The sequence below is a fragment of the Rhinoraja longicauda genome, chromosome 27 (genome assembly GCF_053455715.1).
Source record: "Rhinoraja longicauda isolate Sanriku21f chromosome 27, sRhiLon1.1, whole genome shotgun sequence".
Lineage (NCBI taxonomy): Eukaryota > Metazoa > Chordata > Chondrichthyes > Rajiformes > Arhynchobatidae > Rhinoraja > Rhinoraja longicauda.
In genome coordinates, this window is record NC_135979.1 from 32,281,798 (window position 1) to 32,302,134 (window position 20,337).

General features: G+C 44.0%; 1 protein-coding gene across 4 annotated transcripts in view; it reads right to left on the minus strand.

Annotated features, from left to right (window-relative positions):
* Positions 1-4,718: 4,718 nt before the first annotated feature.
* Positions 4,719-20,337, minus strand: part of LOC144606735 (angiopoietin-2-like) — a 270,755-nt gene continuing 255,136 nt past the window's right edge. For all 4 annotated transcript variants that reach the window (XM_078423068.1, XM_078423071.1, XM_078423067.1 and 1 more), the window contains 2 exons: positions 16,514-16,644; positions 4,719-8,383 (listed from right to left, as the gene is read on the minus strand). In XM_078423068.1, coding sequence (XP_078279194.1) covers positions 8,211-8,383; positions 16,514-16,644 — 304 coding nt within the window. In that variant the 3' untranslated portion in view covers positions 4,719-8,210. The remainder of the gene's footprint in view (positions 8,384-16,513; positions 16,645-20,337) is intronic.

The following is a 20,337-nucleotide window of genomic DNA, read 5'->3' on the forward strand; positions in this document are numbered from 1 at the left end:
TGGTTGGCAGACAGGAAGCAAATAGTAGGAGTAAACGGGTCCTTTTCAGAATGGCAGGCAGTGGTGAGTGGAGTGCCGCAAGGCTCGGTGTTGGGGCCACAACTGTTTACCATATATATTAATGATTTGGAAGAGGGAATTAGAAGCAACACTAGCAAGTTTGCGGATGACACAAAGCTGGGTGGCAGTGTAAACTGTGAAGAGGATGTTAGAAGGTTGCAGGGTGACCTGGACAGGTTGAGTGAGTGGGCAGATGTGTGGCAGATGCAGTATAATATAGATAAATGTGAGGTTATCCACTTTGGCAGCAGAAACAAGGAGGCAGATTATTATCTCAATGGTGTTAGGTTAGGTAAGGGGGAGGTCCAGTGAGACCTGAGTGTCCTTGTACACCAGTCACTGAAAGTTGGCGTGCAGGTACAGCAGGCAGTGAAGAAAGTTAATGGAATGTTGGCCTTCATAACAAGAGGATTTCAGTACAGGAATAAGATCACATCTGGAGTATTGTGTACAGTTTTGGTCTCCTAATTTGAGGAAGGACATCCTTGTAATTGAGGCAGTGCAGCATAGGTTCACGAGGTTAATCCCTGGGATGGCGGGACTGTCGTATGAGGAAAGATTGGAAAGACTAGGCTTGTATTCACTGGAGTTGAGAAGGATGAGAGGGGATCTTATAGAAACATATAAAATTATAAAATTATAAAAGGTCTGGACAAGCTAGATGCAGGAAAAATATTCCCAATGTTGGGCGAGTCCAGAACCAGGGACCACAGTCTTAGAATAAAGGGGAGGCCATTTAATACAGAGGTGAGAACAAAAATTTCACCCAGAGAGTTGTAAATTTGTGGAATTCTCTGCTACAGAGGGCAGTGGAAGCCAAATCACCTGATGGATTTAAGTGAGAGTTAGATGGAGCTCTAGAGGCTAGTGGAATCAAGGGATATGGGGAGAAGGCAGACACGGGGTATTGATTGGGGACGATCAGCCATGATCACAATGAATGGTGTAGTTCGCTCGAAGGGCCGAATGGCCTCCTCCTGCACCTATTTTCTATGTTTCTATCCCTTCACCACCCAAGTCCCACCAGCTTCTGGTTTTCACCCAACATACAGCTAACAGTGGCCTGTTTCCTTTATCATCGTTACTTGTTTGCATATCTTTCATTCATTGCTCTTTATCTCTCATTTCCCTTATCCCTAACAAGGCAAATATGATAGTGGTATATAAGGGATATATAAGATATATGGAACGAGCTGCCCAGGGCAGTAGTTGAGGTAGGGACTATAACAATGTTTCACAGACATTTGGACAGCTACATGGATCGGAAAGGTTTCTGGGGATTAAAGGCCAAACGCAGGCAGGTGGGACTAGCATACTTGAGGGCATCTTGGTCGGCATGGACAAGATGGGTCGAAGAGCCTGTTTCTGTGCTGTATAACTCTATACCTCATATCCTGTACCTCATACCTATACCTCATATCCTGCAGAGCAGTGACATGTCCACAGCCGCAACACATGATTCTTAACAAAACGGCCAGTTTAATACGTACAGGTATGTAGGTTAATTGGCTGGGTAAATGTAAAAATTGTCCCTAGTGGGTGTAGGATAGTGTTAATGTACGGGGATCACTGGGCGGCACGGACTTGGAGGGCCGAAAAGGCCTGTTTCCGGCTGTATATATATGATATGATATGATAATATTGATCCATGCTTACAATTTGAGAATTGTTATTTTACTCAATTGGAACTACAGGGAGAATGCCTTGAAATATGTGCTTAAGCAAGAGGAGTACGGGGAATCATTCTCTTAGTTGGAGAACTCCACTTGAAGCCAGTTGTGACAGCTAGATATGTGAACTTGCTGTGCTAACTAGCCCTCAACAAAACATCATTACTAAAGCATGAAAGCATGAAGGTCAGAGAAAGTGGTCGGCGTGGACTGGTAGGGCCGAACGGGCCTGTTTCTGTGCTGTAATTGTTATATGTTATTGTTATAAAATTTAGAGCACTTAAATTCCATCGCAAATGTGGTCACACACACTCACCCTCACACACACACACTCACCCTCACACACACACACACACTCACCCTCACATTCACACTCACCCTCACACACACTTATACTCACCCTCACATTCACACTCACATGACCATTTGGGACATTGTGTCAGTGCAAGCCTTTCAAATGAGCTTTCAGTTAATCTCCAGAGGCATGTAAATGTGCGCTTCACTGTGCCAGAGACCCAGGTTGGATTCAGAACTCGGGCACTATCTGTGTGCAGTTTGCACCTTCTCCCTTTTATGGCTGCCTCCGGTTTCCTCTCACATCCCAAAGATGTGCAGGTTTGTAGGTTAATTGGCCTGGTGGATGAGTAAGTGGGATAGCATAGAGCTAGTGTTAAGAGGTGATCAATACTCTGCATGGACTCAGTGGGCCAAAGGGCCTGTTTCCATGGTGTATCTTCAAATGTTCCCTTTGAAGTGTATGCAAGGAATGGAGGGATATGGATTATGCAAGGAATGGAGGGATATGGATAATGGAGGGAGATGGTCTTGGCATCATGTTTGGCACAGACATTGTGGGTCAAAAGCCCTACTGTACTATGTTCTATAACATAGAACATAACTATGTTCGATGTGCAGTTTTGATCTCCTAATTTGAGGAAGGACATCCTTGCTATTGAGGCAGTGCAGCGTAGATTCACGAGGTTAATCCCTGGGATGGCGGGACTGTCATATGAGGAAAGATTGGAAAGACTGGGCTTGTATTCACTGGAGTTTAGAAGGAAGAGAGGGGATCCTATAGAGACGTATAAAATTATAAAAGGACTGGACAAGCTAGATACAAGAAAAATGTTCGCAATGTTGGGGGAGTCCAGAACCAGGGGCCACAGTCTAAGAATAAAGGAGGCCATTTAAAACTGAGAAGAAACTTTTTCACCAAGAGAGTTGTGAATTTGTGGAATTCTCTGTCACAGATGGCAGTAGAGGCCAATTCACTGGATGAATTTAAAACAGAGTTAGATAGAGCTCTCTAGTAAAATCAAGGAAAATGCGGGGAAGGCAGGCACGGGTTACTGATTGTGGATGATCAGCCATGAACACAATGAATGACAGTGCTGGCTCACAGGGCCGAATGGCCTCCTCCTGCACCCATTTTGTATGTTTCTATGTTTTAAGTTCAAGTTCAAGTTCAAAAACACTTTATTTGTCCCCGTGGGGCAATTTAGAAAGGCACGTGGAGCAGTACAAAAACTATTGGTGGTGGGGAGGGGGATTAGCAGGGTGAGCAGTGGGACAGGGGGGGTTGGGAGTTGAGGAGCTGAACAGCCTTGGGGACAAAGGTTGCCCTTCTCCTCTGTGTCCTACATCCTGGGCAGCGAAGCCGATGTCCTGAGGGGAGCCACTCAAACGCAGAGAACAGGACGTGTGAGGGGTCCTGTAACATCCTGCCAGCTGACCTTAGCATCTGCTGGTTGCATAAGGTGGAGAGGGCTCTGACAGGGAGTCCAATAATTTTGGAACAGACTTTGGCTGTGCTCTCTCTGCAGGCGGTTTCTGTTCTGAAGGCTGGTGGAGTGGAACCAGCAGGTGAAGGAGAACGTGATGACGCTCTCAATGAAGGAGTAGTAAAACGTTATGAGGATGTCCTTGCTGACCCCAAAGGAGTTGAGCTTCCACAGGAGATACTGCCGATGCTCCCGTGGATAGTGGTGATGACTGCCGCAGCCAGTTCCCTCTGCTTGTTGGAGACGGTCACTACCATCTCCTTGGTCTTGTTTGCATTTAGTTCAAGACAGAAGTTGTCGCACCACTCCACAAACGCATGAAGAACTGAGCTGTCGTGCAGTGAGGGGCCTGAGAGCACAGATAGGAGAACTGTGTCATCAGCGTACTTGACCAAATGACAGTTTGGCCGGGTGGACATAGATAATAGTTATATATGTTCTATAACTATTTTAAGCTAATAGAACTGTGGTCACTAGTTGCAAATGGCCTGCTCACTTCAATCACTTTTCCTGGTAAATTCTTTAAGAACAAGTCAAGTTTTGCTGTCTGACCATGTAGGGGCCCCTCCATATTGTCTGAGGAAACTATCCCGAGAACACTTGACTAACTCCACCAGTTCGAAGCCTTGGCACTATGGGCAATCCTAGCCTTACGGGGATGTTAAAATCCTTCAACCATTACGCTCTATTAGTGGTGGGTGGGTGGGAGGTTGACCTTGATTTTGGGTGGAAGTCAGGACAATGCAGTAGAGCATCGGAGTTGACTGGAGTCGGATCCCAGCCTGCAGTAATATATTGGGAACATGGTTGACATGAGACTGCCCAGCAATCATCACTGCTCAGAAAATATTCTCAAAGAAGATTCCAAAAAGATTATTGGAAGAAGAATGATGAAATTTGACAGACTTCTGTTATTACATCCGATGCACAACCCTGAATCATGAGCAGCAAATGGTGTTTGCCATATCAGGAGCGGTGACGTTGATGTCGAAACAACTGCTATCATGCTCCACTCTGGAGCAATATGTTTCCAGAGGTGACCTACTGAGGTGAGACAGATATATACATCACAATCTTCATGCAGAAACAAAGTGTTCACTTTCCATGCAACTACTTTAGTACAAATAGATATATGCAAAAACAGACAGGTTATAGATTTGTTTATTTCTTCAATTATCCCAAAAGCTGTTGTAAAGTACATCTCCAGGCTTCATAGTTTTAGAAAAGATAAAATACATAAAACTAATATATGAAATACATAAAACATAAAATGCCAGTTACTGATTATCAGCTTTAACATTGTTTGGCAGAATATGTCTCTAATTTCCCGATATTCATGCGTATTGGAAACTAAATAATAAAGCTTAGAGCATGTCAATACTTTCTCCTGGAACTAATAACTAATTGATCAGCATCTTTAATATTACTTACTTCAATAAAATATTTTTAAAACCCTTGGCTATGTTTAAAAAACATTACTTGGCCTGTTAAACACAATCAAAGTCATTGCTAGATGGTTTAATGGGTTCACGTACAAGGAGAGGAACGGCCAGTTATGATTCATTTCAACATCTGACATGCCCTCAGAACAAGAATATTTTAAGTTAGTGAAATAACATAATATTTAGTGACCAACTTATGAATCTGTGTCATAATTAATTGTTGCTGCAACTAGTTATAATGCTCAATCTGTCTTTGTTTTACCACCACTATTTGATGGAGCAGCAATCTGATATCCGCTGCATTCTACTTTACAGACTAAGGGCGTGTGAAATAACAAACTAACAGATGAGAGCCATGTTCTGCCATTGGCTCTTGGCAATGTAATTTAGTATTGCAATTCTATTAACAAAAACATGCCAATCAGTTCTTGCGGCAATGTAATCCCTGCATGTGTTCTTGCAGAGTGAGATTCAACACATGAAACTTTCTGAATGAAGCACAACACTAAACACAACCTACCTATGAAACAATGGATTTTATTTTGGTTACATTTCCACTATTATAGTCTGTTTCATTAGTATAACTGATTATTAAATTACTAATTCATGCATATTTACTTGTGCGGTATCATGTCAATGGTCCTTAAAGCTGCAGTAGGGGAGAATTTCAGAGTTCCATTGCCGGTATCAATGACAACTAAACATTCTTGACTCTTGACCCACCCAAACATTTCCCGCAGTTTCAACCTCAGAGGCCAGAAAAAATGTCCATCTTCTGCTATCCTCAGAACAGAGGCTGTATGGAAAGCAACAGGCAGCAAGGAAAGTGAAGGAAGTCACCGACTGAAGCTGGAAAGTGTTGTTTTAGTAACTTTTCTTTTACCACATCTCCACTGGTTTCTCGTGGGTAGTGCTATGATTGGGTAAAACCAAAGTCCAACAGGAACAGCGACTAGCATCTATATTGCACAAACAATGATTTATCTCACACCTCAAGTTCAGGGCAAATCTGATGTAAGTAATAAGTTTTAAGGAGACTGTTGAAGAAAAAGTTTAGACAAGAACGGTTGAGGGAGAGAATTCCATAGTTGGTGCTCTTGAATACACAACCGTTAACAATGGTGCAATTTAATCAGTGCTGCTGAAGGGAATGGTGATAAATGTGAGGACTGAATGCAGAAAAAATGAAAAGGAGGGCTGAGGTCATGGAGAGATTTGTAAAGACAATGTGTTCTGGATTTCTGATTAGTGATCTGACAATGTAGAAATGATGTGCTGACTTAATGAAAGCAGCACACTGTATAAAGCACTGGTCTATACGGAATATCCTTAAGGCATTGTGAACAGTGGAGATGGTGGATCGTGTTGGATGGATCTCTGAAGTGTTCGTCAAAGTCATTTGGCAAAATGCCTCATCGCTACAACGTTTAAATAAGCAAAAAGACATTGCCTGGCTGATATTGCCTGAGAGGATACTCTCTCTGATAAGTCCTTAATGGACAATATGAGAAGCAGCATCACTCTAGGCTGCCGACAAGGCAGCTATGCTGGTGATGAGACCCTACCCATCTCCTTGCCAGGAAGTGGGGAGAGTGATGTGGAGATCCTGTACGCTGCTGGTCTTTGAGTGTCAGGAGCTGTCCACAACTAGATGGCTAAACATACAGTACAAGACGCTGTGCTGTAGAACACTTTGGTGCAGCCTTACACTGGCTGCAAGGGGAACAGCCTTGCACTGGCTGCATGGGGAACAGCATTACTCTGGCTGCATGGGGCAGTGCACTGGCTGCCTGGGGACAGTGCACTGGCTGTATGGGGAACAGTGCACTGGCTGCATGGGGGCAGTGCACTGGCTGCCTGGGGATAGTGCACTGGCTGTATGGGGAACAGTGCACTGGCTGTATGGGGAACAGCCTTGCTCCTCTTAGGAGTAAAGATGTTCTTCTGCAGTTGTATAGGGCCCTGGTAAGACCACATCTGGAGTATTGTGTACAGTTTTGGTCTCCTAATTTGAGGAAGGACATCCTTGTAATTGAGGCAGTGCAGCGTAGGTTCACGAGATTGATCCCTGGGATGGCGGGACTGTCATATGAGGAAAGATTGAAAAGACTAGGCTTGTATTCAGTGGAGTTTAGAAGGATGAGAGGACATTAGTTGGAAGCACGCTCTCCAAGCAGTCAACAGCAAGAACTCATGTGAAAATGGTAATCAAACTGAAGATAGTCACAAAAAGGTGGAGTAACGGAGCAGGACAGGCAGCATCTCTGGAGAGAAGGAATGGGTGACTTTTCGGGTCGAGACCTTTCTTCAAACTGGATCTGTTAGCTCAGATTGCAACAACTGAAACGTTCACAGCAGGTGTACTGCAGGCACTTGCTGGAATGAAGTAGTGTAACCGAAGTATATTGTGCTAGAAGACAGAACATCAAAACCAACATTGAAATCACAATGGTGCAAACAGCCACCTCTGCAGTGATAGAACATCAGTTAGAATGTGAATGGTGCTGGTAGCCAACAAGTAATTCTTATTTTGGAACGAGCTGTACATGTTAATAATGGGGGGGGACTGGGTCTATCAAGAAAACCTGCCCTCCTCAGACACCTTGAAACGATCCAGGTGAGTAAACACAATCATATAAATATGCAATGCTTTTCTTTACCTCAAAAGATAAAAAGGTTCATAAAGGAAGTGCTTAAACATGGGTTAAATAGTTAATCATGTTGCATTCATGATTCGGTTTCCTTGTGCTCTGATCATCAGGCTCAGTACATCCTCCAGGAGTGTGCAGGTGGCTGTACCGAAGGCAACCGTGACAAAGGCTGCTGACAAAGAATCAATATTTTCAAACACACTTTATCCTGAATCTGGATCATTCCAACAGGTTGAACTGGAGGAGCCCTGAGGGGCCAGGTTCTGCTTGAGGGGCCAGGTTCTGCTTGAGGGGGCAGTTTCTACCTGAGGGGCCAGGTTCTACTTGAGGGGCCAGCTCAACGCCAAGTTATTCAACATTCTCCTTTGAGCTTGCTGCCAGGGGTCTTCTGTTTGGCTTTTCATCACTGAGGATGAGCAGGAAGATTGAAACAAATTATTTTACTGTTAAGTTTCAGGCTGCTAGCTAAGGGTGAAGCCTTCAAAATGGACATCTCACCAGGGAATGCTAAATGATTTAATAAAATTAAATCAGTGGTTGTGTGGTGGATGCAGAATATCCCTTGCATGTGATGACAAATTCTATTAGCTGTTCAGGAAAACGGTTTCAGTGTAGTGTTGAGAAAGCCACTGGTCGGATCATCATGGTGGTGGATTTGAGGGAGTAGTGTGAGCCTTTCCAGTAGTGCCACTTGATGCCGTTAAATCGAATTGTGTTCATCCCATCAGAGTAATACATGCCATTCAGGTTGGAAGGGCCACACGCCTGAAACCACCATCCTGTGGACAACAGTGATCATTTAAAAACACCTCCTCTTAATGCCATGCTAAATGGTAACATTTGACCACACGAAGGTACAGACATTTTTTGCACAGTGATAGCAACTTATTTGGAAGTGGTGTAGTAGGACAAGAAACACACATGTACAGTGTAACCAGTCGGCTGTCTGGACTATATCAACTGGTAGAATTGATCTCAATTCCTAATTTATTGGTAGTTGGAAACGGATAGTAATATTATTCTGATCTAATGTCTTTCATCTCCATGGGAGTAATTCCAAGAATAGAGTTTAGTTTAGTTAGTCTTTAGTATTTACTTTCGTATATTGTAATGTGTCAGGTACAGTGAAAAGCTTTTTTGTTGCGTGCTAACCATTCAACGGAAAGACTATACATGATTACAATCGAGCCGTCCACATTGTACAGATACAGGATAATGGGAATAATGTATAGTGCAGATAAAGTCCAGTAAAGACAGATTAAAGATTGTCTGAGGATCTCCATTGGGGTATATTTTAGCTCAGGACCGCTCTCTAGTTGTTGATAGGATGGTTCAGTTGTCTGATGAAAGCCTGGAAGAAACTGCCCCTGAATCTGGAGGTGTGCGTTTTCACACTACTGTACCTCTTGTCTGATGGGAGAGGGGAGAAGAGGAAGGGACTGGAGTGAGACTTGTCCTTAATTATGCTGCTGGCCTTGCCGAGGCAACGTGAAGAGTAGATGTAGTCACTGGAAGGGAGGTTGGTTTGTGTGATGATCTGTGCTGCGTTCACAATTCTCCGCAATCTCTTGCGGTCTTGGATGGAGCTTTTCCCAAACCAAGCTGTGATGTATCCCAATAAAATGCTTTCTATGACGCATCTGTAGAGGTTGGTGAAAGTTTTAGGGGACATGCTATACTTCTTAAGCCTTCTAAAGAAGTAGAGGCATGGTGTGCTTTCTTGGCCATTGCTTCAATATGGCTGGTCCAGGACAAGTTGCTGGTGATATTTACTCTGAGGAACTTGAAGCTTTCAACCATCTCAACTTTGGTGTCGTCAATGTATACTTGGGTATGACAGAGTCAATTACTATCTCCTTTGTCCTGCTGACATTAAGCGAAAGGTTGTTGTCTCGACACCAGGTTACAACGTTCTCAATCACCTTGCTGTACTCCGTTCGGTCATTATTTGATTCCGGCCCATAACAGTGGTGTCGTCTGCAAATTTATGAATTGAGAAGGCAGACACGGTTTACTGATTGTGGATGATCAGCCATGATCACAATGAATGGCGGTGCTGGCTCGAAGAACTGAATGGCCTCCTCTTGCACCTATGTTTTCTATGTTTCTATGTTTATCGTAGAGGTAGATTTGTCCCCTCTAATCACTGGTTGGGGTCTGTTGGTCAGGAAGTTGAGGATCCAGTTGTGGAAATGAATGCTGACTCCAAGTTCCTCAAGTTTGGAGATGAGCTTGCTTGATATGATGGGATTGAAAGCGGAACTGTAGTCAATGAATAGGACTCTGACTTAAGTGACTCTTTTATTCAGGTGTTCCAGGGATGTGTGCCGTCATCGTCGTGGCGATCCCTCGAGATGGAGGATGCTGGTCTACATTCCGTTGGTTTTATGAACTCTCAGGTGGCGTATGAGCCCAATCCTGGCTTTGAAAGTTCTGCGGCAATCAGGACAGGTAATTCCAGATGCCAGATCGGCCTTTGGTTGTTGCTGCCTCTCTTTCCCTTTACGTCTCTTTTCCTCTAATTCTGCGCATCAGTTGGTTTCGAAGGTCGCTGTTCCTTTTTGGATGATGGTTGGCCAGAGTTTCCTGTCCTTGCCATTGGTTTCCCAATTGTTGATTTCACATTTCTTCATGCTGGCTTTTAAGACGTCTTTGAATCTCTTTGTTTGTCTGCCTCTTTTACGTTTGCCTTCTTTAAGCTGGGAGTAGAAGGCTTGCTTTGGTAGATGCTCGTCGTCCATCTGAATAACATGACCGCTCCATCTTAGTTGGTTCTTGATGACGAAGGCTTCAATGCTTAATGTTTTTGCTTCATTCAGCACGCTGACGTTGGTTCTTCTGTCTTTCCAACTGATATTTAAGCTGTTTCGAAGACATAGTTGATGGAACTTTTCAAGTGTTTTCAGATGGCGTCGGTATGTTGTCCAAGTTTCTCTTGCATACAGGAGCATTGGAATCACCACTGCTTTGTACACTAACATTTTGGTGTGTGTTCGGATGTCACGATTTTGAAAGACTCTCGTTCGAAGACGGACAAAAGCTGTTCCAGCACACTTAAGATGATTTTGGATCTTGTCATCAAGGTCGACATTGAGGTAACTTACAATGTGCGGAAAGTGATCCACATTTTCCAGGGTTGGTTCACCAAGTTGAATTGACAGTTCTTTCCGATTTGTCTCCATTGGTGACGATTGGTAGGTAACTGAGTCTTCTTGGAGTTGACGGTAAGTCCCAGTTTCATGTTTGCACTGTTGAAGGCAGTCAGGATCTGTTGCAGATGATTTGCTGAGAGAGCTGCAACACAGTTGGCGTCTATGAGGGAGCTCGTAGATGTCTTAGTCTTGGACTTGAGACACGCAAGATTGAAGTCTGCCATCTGCTCTGTAGATCCCTGGGGGTAGGTCGTCCTTGATGATGTGGATGGTTGTTGCAATGAAGATGGTGAACAGTGTTGGGGCAATCACACATCCCTGTTTCACTCCTGATCTGACTTGAAATGGCTCACACTTGCTGTGGCCATGAATGTGGCAAGCATGTTATCGTGGAGGAGTCTCAGGATTCAAATGTATTTTTCAGGACATCCAAAAGTGGATAGGATGGCTTGATCGCTTGATACTGAGTCAAAGGCCTTAGTGAGGTCGATGAATGCCACGTACAAAGGTTGAAGTTGTTCATGACATTGTTCTTGTAGTTGACGCATTGTGAAGATCATATAGGCTGTTCCACGTGATGGTCTAAAACTGGCTTGTGTCTCCAGAAGGATCTTCGCAGCTAAAGGCTTGAGACGGTTTTTCATGAAGCGGGCGAGGACCTTGCCTGCTGTTGCTGACAGGGAAATTCCACCAGAGTTTCCGCAGTCAGATTGATCGCCTTTCCTTTTGTAGATGGTAACGATTGCTGAGTCTCTAAAGTCTGCTGGTACGTCTTCATTTACCCAGATCTTGATGGGAAGTTGATGCAGTTGGTAATGGAGCAGGTTTGTAGACCTCGGCTGGGATTCCGTTGAGTCCAGCTGCCTTGTTGTTTTTAAAGGTTTTGATGGCCTTGACTTGATGGTATTCTGCTTAGGGAGTCGTCAGCGGGCTGCTTTGGAATGTTGTTGATCACATTCCTGTCAAATGAGGCGGTTTGATTTAGAAGATCTTCAAAGTGTTCCCTCCATCTAGAATTGATGTCAGCATTGCTCTTCAGGATGGTGGGCCTTTCTTTGCTTTTGAGTGGGGCTTGGCTGTGAGTGGATGGGCCAAAAATGGCTTTAGTTGCGTTGAAAAAGCCTCGAGTGTCGTTGGCGTCTGCTCGTTGTTGAATTTCCTGAGCTTTCTCCCCTCACCGTTGGCTTTTCAGGTTTTGGGTGCTCTTCTGGACTGCAGCCTTGCATTCCTGATAGCACTTCCTTTTGGTAGCCGACTGTTGGTCATTTTGTAAGGTGATGAAAGCTTTTCTCTTTTGATCGATGAGTTGTTGGATGGGTGGGGGGGGGTGGTGGGGGGGGGGGGGTGGGGGAACTTTTTAAATCTCTTTCCTCGACGGAGATGCGACTCTTTCCTTGTCGTATCTCCGTCCGCACTGCGGTCTAACATCGTGGAGCTGGAGGCTTCAACTGCCCTGATGCGCGAGCTTCGACCACCCTAATCACTGGAGCTTTGATCGCCCCGACTGCAGATGGTTCGATTCCCCCGAGTGCGGGAGAAAAGGAAGAAAGAAGATAAGACTTTATTGCCTTCCATCACAGTGGGGAATAGGGAGGAGCCACTGTAGTGGATGTTAATGTCAATTTTATGTAGTTGTGTGTCCTGTTGCTTTTTTAATATGACTGTAAGGCAAATCAAATTTCTTGTATGTTGCAAAACATACTTGGCTAATAACTTACAATTATGATTCAAGGTTCAAGGTTCAAGGTTTGTTTATTGTCACAAGTACAAATTAAGGTACAGTGAAATTCAGATAGCCATACAGTCATACCAATAAAGAGCAACAAGACACCCAAATACATCTTTAACATTAACATCCACCATAGCGTCTCCCACATTCCTCACTGTGATAGAAGGCAAAAAAAAGTTCAAACTTCTTCCCTTCTTTATTCTCCCACGGTCGGGGCATTCCATTGTTGGGGTGATCTTGGTTCCCGCAACCAGCAGTCGAGCCCTCCGCGTCGGGGCGATCAAGCCCACACATTGGGGAGATTTCAGCTCCCCCACGCTGGGCGATCGGACTCCCGGGTCGGGGATGGTCGAACCTCCTGCAGCTTGGAGCTTCCCGACATTGCTCTCTACCCGTGACTGCGAGCTCCTTCATGTTGAAATCCGCAGGCCATGGTTGGAGCATCGATCCCATGCAAGTGATCACACGCTGCGATGGTCAGTCCATGGCCCCGCAGTGGGGTTCAAAGTCAGTCTCGAGCAAGGCCGCCAGCTCCATGATGTTAGGCCACAGAGCCACCGGAATTACGATCCAGAAAAAAATCGCATCTCCGGCAAGGTAAGAGATTTTTTTAAAGTTTGCCCCGACCCCCTCCCCCACCCCCCACATAAAACAAACCAGAGAACATTAAAACACGTACTTAAAATAACAAAACAGAAGAATGGATAGACAGACTGTTGGCGAGACAGCCATTGCCGGCGGTGGAAATGATTATAATTATGAATAAATGAATGAATGAATGATTAAGTTTATTGGCCAAGTATGCATATACAAGGAATGTGCCTTGGTGCTCCGCTCACAAATGAAAACACAAACATACAGTCTAAACATGTGAGTGAAAATAAACCAGAGCACAAAAGAGACTACAGACTTTGGTTATTGAGTGGAACTATCACTCGTGGGGAAAAAAGCTGTTTTTATGTCTGGCTGTGGCTGCTTTGACAGTCCGGAGTCGCTTTCCAGAGGGAAGTGCTTCAAAGAGTTTGTGGCCAGGGTGAGAGGGGTCAGAGATGATCTTGCCCGCTCACTTCCTGGCCCTTGCAGTGTACAGTTCATCAATGGGGGGGAAGGTTGCAGCCAACAACCTTTTCAGCTGTGCGAACGATCCGTTGCAGCCTCCGGATGTGGTGCTTGGTGGCTGAGCCAAACCAGACCATGATGGAGAAGGTGAGGACGGACTCAATGATGGCCGTATAGAATTGGACCATCATTGCCTGAGGCAGATTGTGTTTCGTGAGTTGCCACAGGAAGTACATCCTCTGTTGGGCCTTTTTGACTGTGGTGGCCTCCCATTTAAGGTCATGATTATGGTTATGATTATGATTATGATTATGATTATGATTATGATTATGATTATGATTATGATTATGATTATGATTATGATTATGATTATGATTATGATTATGATTATGATTATGATTATGATTATGATTATGATTATGATCACGATCACCAGGGGGCGCTGCACGATGGCTGCCTCGCCTACAGTCTGTCCGTCCTTTTCAAACTCTTTTGTTATTTTTGGTAAGTTTTAAAAGTTTGTGTAAATGTTCTCTGGTTTGTTTTATGTGGGGAAGGGGTCGGGGGAAACTTTTTTTCAATCTCTTACCTTGCCGGAGATGCGATTGTTTTCCAGATCGTATCTCCGGTCGCTCTGAGGCCTAACATCATGGAGCTGGAGGCCTTGCCTGGGACTGACCATGAGTCCCCGCGGGGGCGTGGACTTATCATCTGAGCCTGCGATCCCTTGCCTGGGATCGACGCTCCAATGCAGCCTGCGGACTTTAACATCAGGAGCTCGCAGTCTCGGGTTGAGGCCGGTCGGGAGCTACAAAAGCTCCCCCCCCCCCCCAATTAAGGAGCGTGATCGCCCCGACGAGGAAGGCTCGCCGCCGGCTACGGGAGTCAAGATCATCCTGTCAACGGAAGGTTAGAGCCCCCGACTGCTGGAGGACAAAGAAGGGGGAGATTGAACTGTTTTTTCATCTTCTATCACAGTGAGGAAGGTGGAGGAGTCACTGTGGTGGATGTTCATGTTTAAATGTATTTTGTGTGTCCTGTTGCTTTTTACTGTTATGACTGTATGACTGTATAGCAAATGAAGTTCCTCGTATGTTGCAAAACATACTTGGTTAATATAGTTTTATTGTGATTGTGTGATTGTGATTATGATTATGATTAAGTAGGATATTTCTGCTGGTAACTGGCATGAGTTGATGTGCTGAGCAGTGGCCTACTCTGTCAGAATCAATGCGGAAGAAGACTTAGACGTGAAAATAAAATATTGAGGAATATAGAAACAAATGTGAGGTTTGGAAACAGCAAAACCCTAAAATCAATCAGAGACTAATCTGCAAGTTATTGTTGCTTCCTTTAAATTGCTTGGATGGATGGGAGGAGGGGGTGGGAAGCTGATGGGAATGTTCTTCAGATGCTTCTAAATGTCACATCAACACGTATGACTCAAGCAGTTGAACTGAGATGTAATTTGGCAATAAAGAGGCCAGATCACTGGTGAACTTTGATGGAACTCTTGGTTTGCCTGAAGCACGGAGCTTCAGCAAGCTGGTGCGTTGCAGGCCCAAATATCCCTCCTCATACGATGACAAGCAAAATGTATAAGGCATGTGTGGGTGTCAGACAAACGTTTGGAACTGAAGTCTTGTGCAGACAATGACTGGGAAGCATCTGAATTTTGCAATCACTGTTTCTCTGAGTTGGCATGTTCCCAGTTGCTAGATTCATCCCTTCACTTTTAACTGAGCTGAACTGAAATAGAACATTCACATCCACCAGACTTTTGGCATCTTACTTTTATTTATGGATTCTGAATAGTCTGTACTTTCTTCTCATCCAGTCCCATCCCACTTTACAATTTGAAGACTATTGTTCCACCTTGAGCACTGCCAAACTGTCAAATATGTGTTCTTTATAATTTATTTCATTAACTTTCACCTTGACCTCCTCCTTTCTTGTGACATCCACAGCATTATGTTCTTTAGTGAAAACAGATGCAAGACACAGTGAGATGAGCTCGGCCAATTATCCATTTGGCTGTCTCTGAGTGTGGTTTTTGTAGTTTTTGTAGACTAAAGCATCTCAGACAGATGATGAGGGTCATTGTGGAACAGGAAAGTGTTGTCAGGGAATGTTAAGGGGAATACATAATATGGATAAAGTGGATTGTTAAAATAAATTAATCTTACCAGTACAGGAACCAGCGCTTCATCGGTGTATCTCTGTGCTGACCGTGATGCCAAATTGAACTCACCCTATCTGCCTACAAAAGACCCACATCCTGTCCTTCCCTGGCTGTCTAACATCCCTATTGTATCGACTTCCACCATGGCCCAGGCAGTGCCTTCCAGGTCTCTTATGCTGAGTTATGGTTTACTAGGAACTTCTTGCTACATTATGAATGCAAATGAAATCGTTCACAATATGCTCCTCACATTCATAGTAGTGATGTCATGAAATGTTTGAAAATATAGTTTGAAATATTAGCGAGGATTTGAATGAAAAAAAATGGCATTAAAGGGTCACATTGTAAATATTTTCCTGTCTCTGCTTGAACATTGCTAGTTTAGTTTAGTTTAGTTTAGAGATAAACCGCAGAAACAGGCCCTTCAGCCCAGCGAGTCCGCGCTGACTAGTGATTCCCGCACACTAACACTATCCTACATATATTAGGGTCAATTTACAATTTTACCAAGACATTTCACCAACAAACCTTTACCTCTTTGGAGTGTGGGAGGAAACTGGAGCATCCGGAGAAACCCCACGTGGTCATGGGGAGAACGTACAAACTCCCTACGGACAGCACTCATAATCAGGATCAAATCCGGGTCTCTTTAAGGCAGCAACTCTGGCATTTTTTCTTTAGTCCCTTTTTTGTCTGAAAACTGGTGGCCAGAAGATGCTCCAATGATTGATAAGCAGTTTCCCAGTATGGCAACAGACAGGTGGATAATGAGAGGCTGCTGTCTTACCTCCAGACGCCATCTGGGAACATTTGCAGCCACATTCATCATTGTCAGCATCCTTGGTGCTGAACTGCGTACCAGAGTGGCTGAGGCTGCTGATCCTCCCAGCTGTTCCACTGTAACCTTTTGCGTGGAGCCTGGGGGATAAACAGAACGGAACTGAAGGAATGCAAGAAACTGCCAGCATATTCTTTCATTCAGTAAAATAACTCCTGTTCAACAAGTAAGGGAAAAAGAAATTTATTGCTATGGCCCGGCCGGCCAAAAGAAAGCTGGAAGTTCTTGATGATGCCCATTCCAATGAAGGCATTGACTGATTTATTGCAGAACATTTTTCTGAAGGTTTTTCAGCAGATTCTTCTGAACATTTTCAGATTTTGTTTGTAGACCTGCCAACTACTTTTGATGTGGAAGAAACACTCAATTACTTGTGAAATGGCAATAGTTGCCAAGTAATTTTGCATAGCTCGACCATTAATTTTGTAAAAAATGGCTCTTTGTCTGCCTGTGATTTAGATGTGTAAGAAGGAACTGGTTTAAACCAAGGATAGAGACAAAAAAACTGGAGTCACTCAATGGGATAGGCAGCATCTCTGGAGAGAAGGAATGGGTGATGTTTCGGGTCAACACCTTCCTTCAGACTGAAGAAGGGTTTCGACCCGAAACGTCATCCATTCCTTCTCTCCAGAGATGCTGCCTGTCCGTTGAGTTACTCTAGCTTTTTGTATCTATCTGTGAAATAGATGTGCTACATTTGTCTGGATTTTCATATTAATTGTACAACGAGCTTAGTTAAACGTACCAATTAACTGCCAGAATAGCCGTTACTAAAGTCATCCAGTCCTATGTCTGTTCATGAACGTCTCTGGCCCAGAAAGTCTAAAACTAACAATTGGACACTCATTCCTGTCGCGTGTGGGATGTTTTATTTCCCTCGCTTGTCAATCTTTTGACCTTTTTGCAAGTTTTAGGTTTCATTTGCCATAGTGTTGATCTGTTGAAGTAGCTTTCCTTGCAGTACTTTGAAAATATCACAATTCACAATTCACGATCATACTTTATTAGCCAAGTATATTTTGCAACATATGAGGAATTTCATTTGCCATATAGTCATACAAATAAAAAGCAACAAGACACACAAAATATTCCAGCATTAAGTGGACAATTCTCAGCGTGGATTATAGAGAAAGTTTTGGGATAATTGATCGCTTACAGAAAAGGCATTGGCAAAAGCTAACAGTCTGTTTGGTAATGTAATACAATCATTTAAGTAGTAGAAATTTAATGCTGAAAGTTCAATATTAGAAGCCTTTTCAATGTCAGTATCACCAAGGAAACAGGTGAAAAAATTCTATATTAGTAATCATAAATTGAATTTACACACATTTAAACAATTATTTCCCAAATTAAGTTCACCATTTAGAGGTGAGGGAGAGTGACTGCCATTGATATCAAGGCAATAAGGTCAAGGAACTGATTTAAATGGAAGTAAATAGTCATTTGGAGGCATGATCTCCACTGGTCAGAGTCATGTTTGGCACGAAAGCTGATTATCTGAAATATGAAAGATATTATCACAGGAGCTTGTTAGGACATAGGACCCAACCACTTTCACATATATTATTAATGAAGACTAAAGTAGGGATATTCAGTGATTATTGTAGAGCTCAATTCCAATTGTAGCACCTGAGAAAAGGAAGTAATTTCTGTCCAGAGTCATGTCCAGAGTTGACACCAGAGTCTGCAGATGCTGGCATCTTAAACAAAAAACAAACGGCTGGAGCAACTCAACGGTTCAGGCAGCATCTGTGGAAGGAAATGGACAAACGACATTTCATGCTGTCTTCCTCCACAGATGCTCCTCTCATTGATAGACAATAGACAATAGACAATAGATGCAGGAGGAGGCCAATCGGCCCTTCGAGCCAGCACCGCCATTCAGTGTGATCATGGCTGATCATGCACAATCAGTACCCCGTTCCTGCCTTCTCCCCATATCCCTTGACTCCGCTATCATTAAGAGCTCTATCTAACTGTCTCTTGAAAGCATTCAGAGAATTGGCCTCCACTGCCTTCTGAGGCAGAGAATTCCACAGATTCACAACTCTCTGAGTGAAAAAGGTTTTCCTCATCTCCGTTCTAAATGGCCGATCCCTTATTCTTAAACTATGGCCCCTGGTTCAGAACTCCCCAACATCGGGAACATGTTTCCTGCCTCTAACGTGTCCAATCCCTTAATAATCTTATATGTTTCAATAAGATCCCCTCTCATCCTTCTAAATTCCAGAGTATACAAGCCCAGTCGCTCGAGTCTTTCAACATATGACAGTCCTGCCATTCTGGGAATTAACCTAGTAAACCTAAGCTGCACGCCCTCAATAGCAAGAATGTCCTTCCTCAAATTTGGATTCTCTCTTTGTTTATTTTTTTATATCTAACTGTGACAGGTAACGTTAATGCCTCACAAGGATGAGGCTGTCACAATCTCCAGTGGAATTAATGCAGCCAAAAACCAGGATCAAGACAAACAATCTGCTCAGGTCACATGCAAGTTAGAGGAACAACACCTCATATTTCGCTTGGGCAGCTTACAACCCAGCGCAATGAATATTGATTCCTCTAATTCCAAGTAACCCTTGCATCCCTCTCTCGCTGTCTCTACCCTATCTAAGTTATCCCGCTAGTTTTTCTTGTCATATCCCCTTGTTATCAACTCCGTGTGGGACCACGGATGGCTCTGTGGCCGTTGGCGCTGGTTCTGAGATGTTCTGTTCCTTTTCATGACCCTAGTTTCTCTCTCCCCTAACTCTCAGTCTGAAAGTTGATTTCTCTCATTTCAAGTAACTCCTGGATTTCCCCCCCTCCTCTCCCCCCTCCCCCTCTCCTCTCCCCTCTTCCGCACCTCTCTCCTCTCCCCCCTCCCCCTCTCCTCTTCCCCCTTCCCCACTCCTCTCCTCTCTCCCTTCCCCCCTCTCCTCTCCCCCCTTCCCCACCCCTCTCCTCTCCCCCTTCCCCACCCCTCTCGTCTCCTCCCATCCCCACCCTAGTTGTCCTATTAGTTCCACGGTTCACATCCTTGTTCAATGTTTACTTCCCCAGGCAACAATGGGCCATTGTGGACTCCACCCTACCTGAGATCATCTGTTTCCATCCCTGATTTGTTCTGGTCTTTTCTCCAGAACATTTTTCCTGCATCTAGCTTGTCCAATCCTTTTATAATTTTATATGTTTCTATAAGATCCCCTCTCATCCTTCTAAACTCAAGTGAATATAAGCGTAGTCTTTTCAATCTTTCCTCATATGACCGTCCCGCCATCCCAGGGATCAATCTCGTGAACCTATGCTATTCTGCCTCAATTGCAAGGATGTCCTTCCTCAAATTATGAGACCAAAAATCCCTTTTCTCCAGAGATGTTGCCTGACCCGCTGAGCTACTTCAGCTTTTTGTGTCTGTCTTCGGTATAAACCAGCATCTGCAGTTTCTTCCCACATTAGTTCTCAGTTTGTTACATTTGTAGTTGCTAATGAGATTACTGCTTTGTTGGTTACTGATAGACAATAGACAATAGACAATAGACAATAGGTGCAGGAGGAGGCCATTCAGCTCTTCGAGCCAGCACCGCCATTCAATGTGATCATCGCTGATCATTCTCAATCAGTACCCCGTTCCTGCCTTCTCCCCATACCCCCCTGACTCCACTATCATTAAGAGCTCTATTCAGCTCTCTCTTGAATGCATTTAGAGAATTGGCCTCCACTGCCTTCTCAGGCAGAGAATTCCACAGATTCACAACTCTCTGACTCATCTCCATTCTAAATGGCCTACCCCT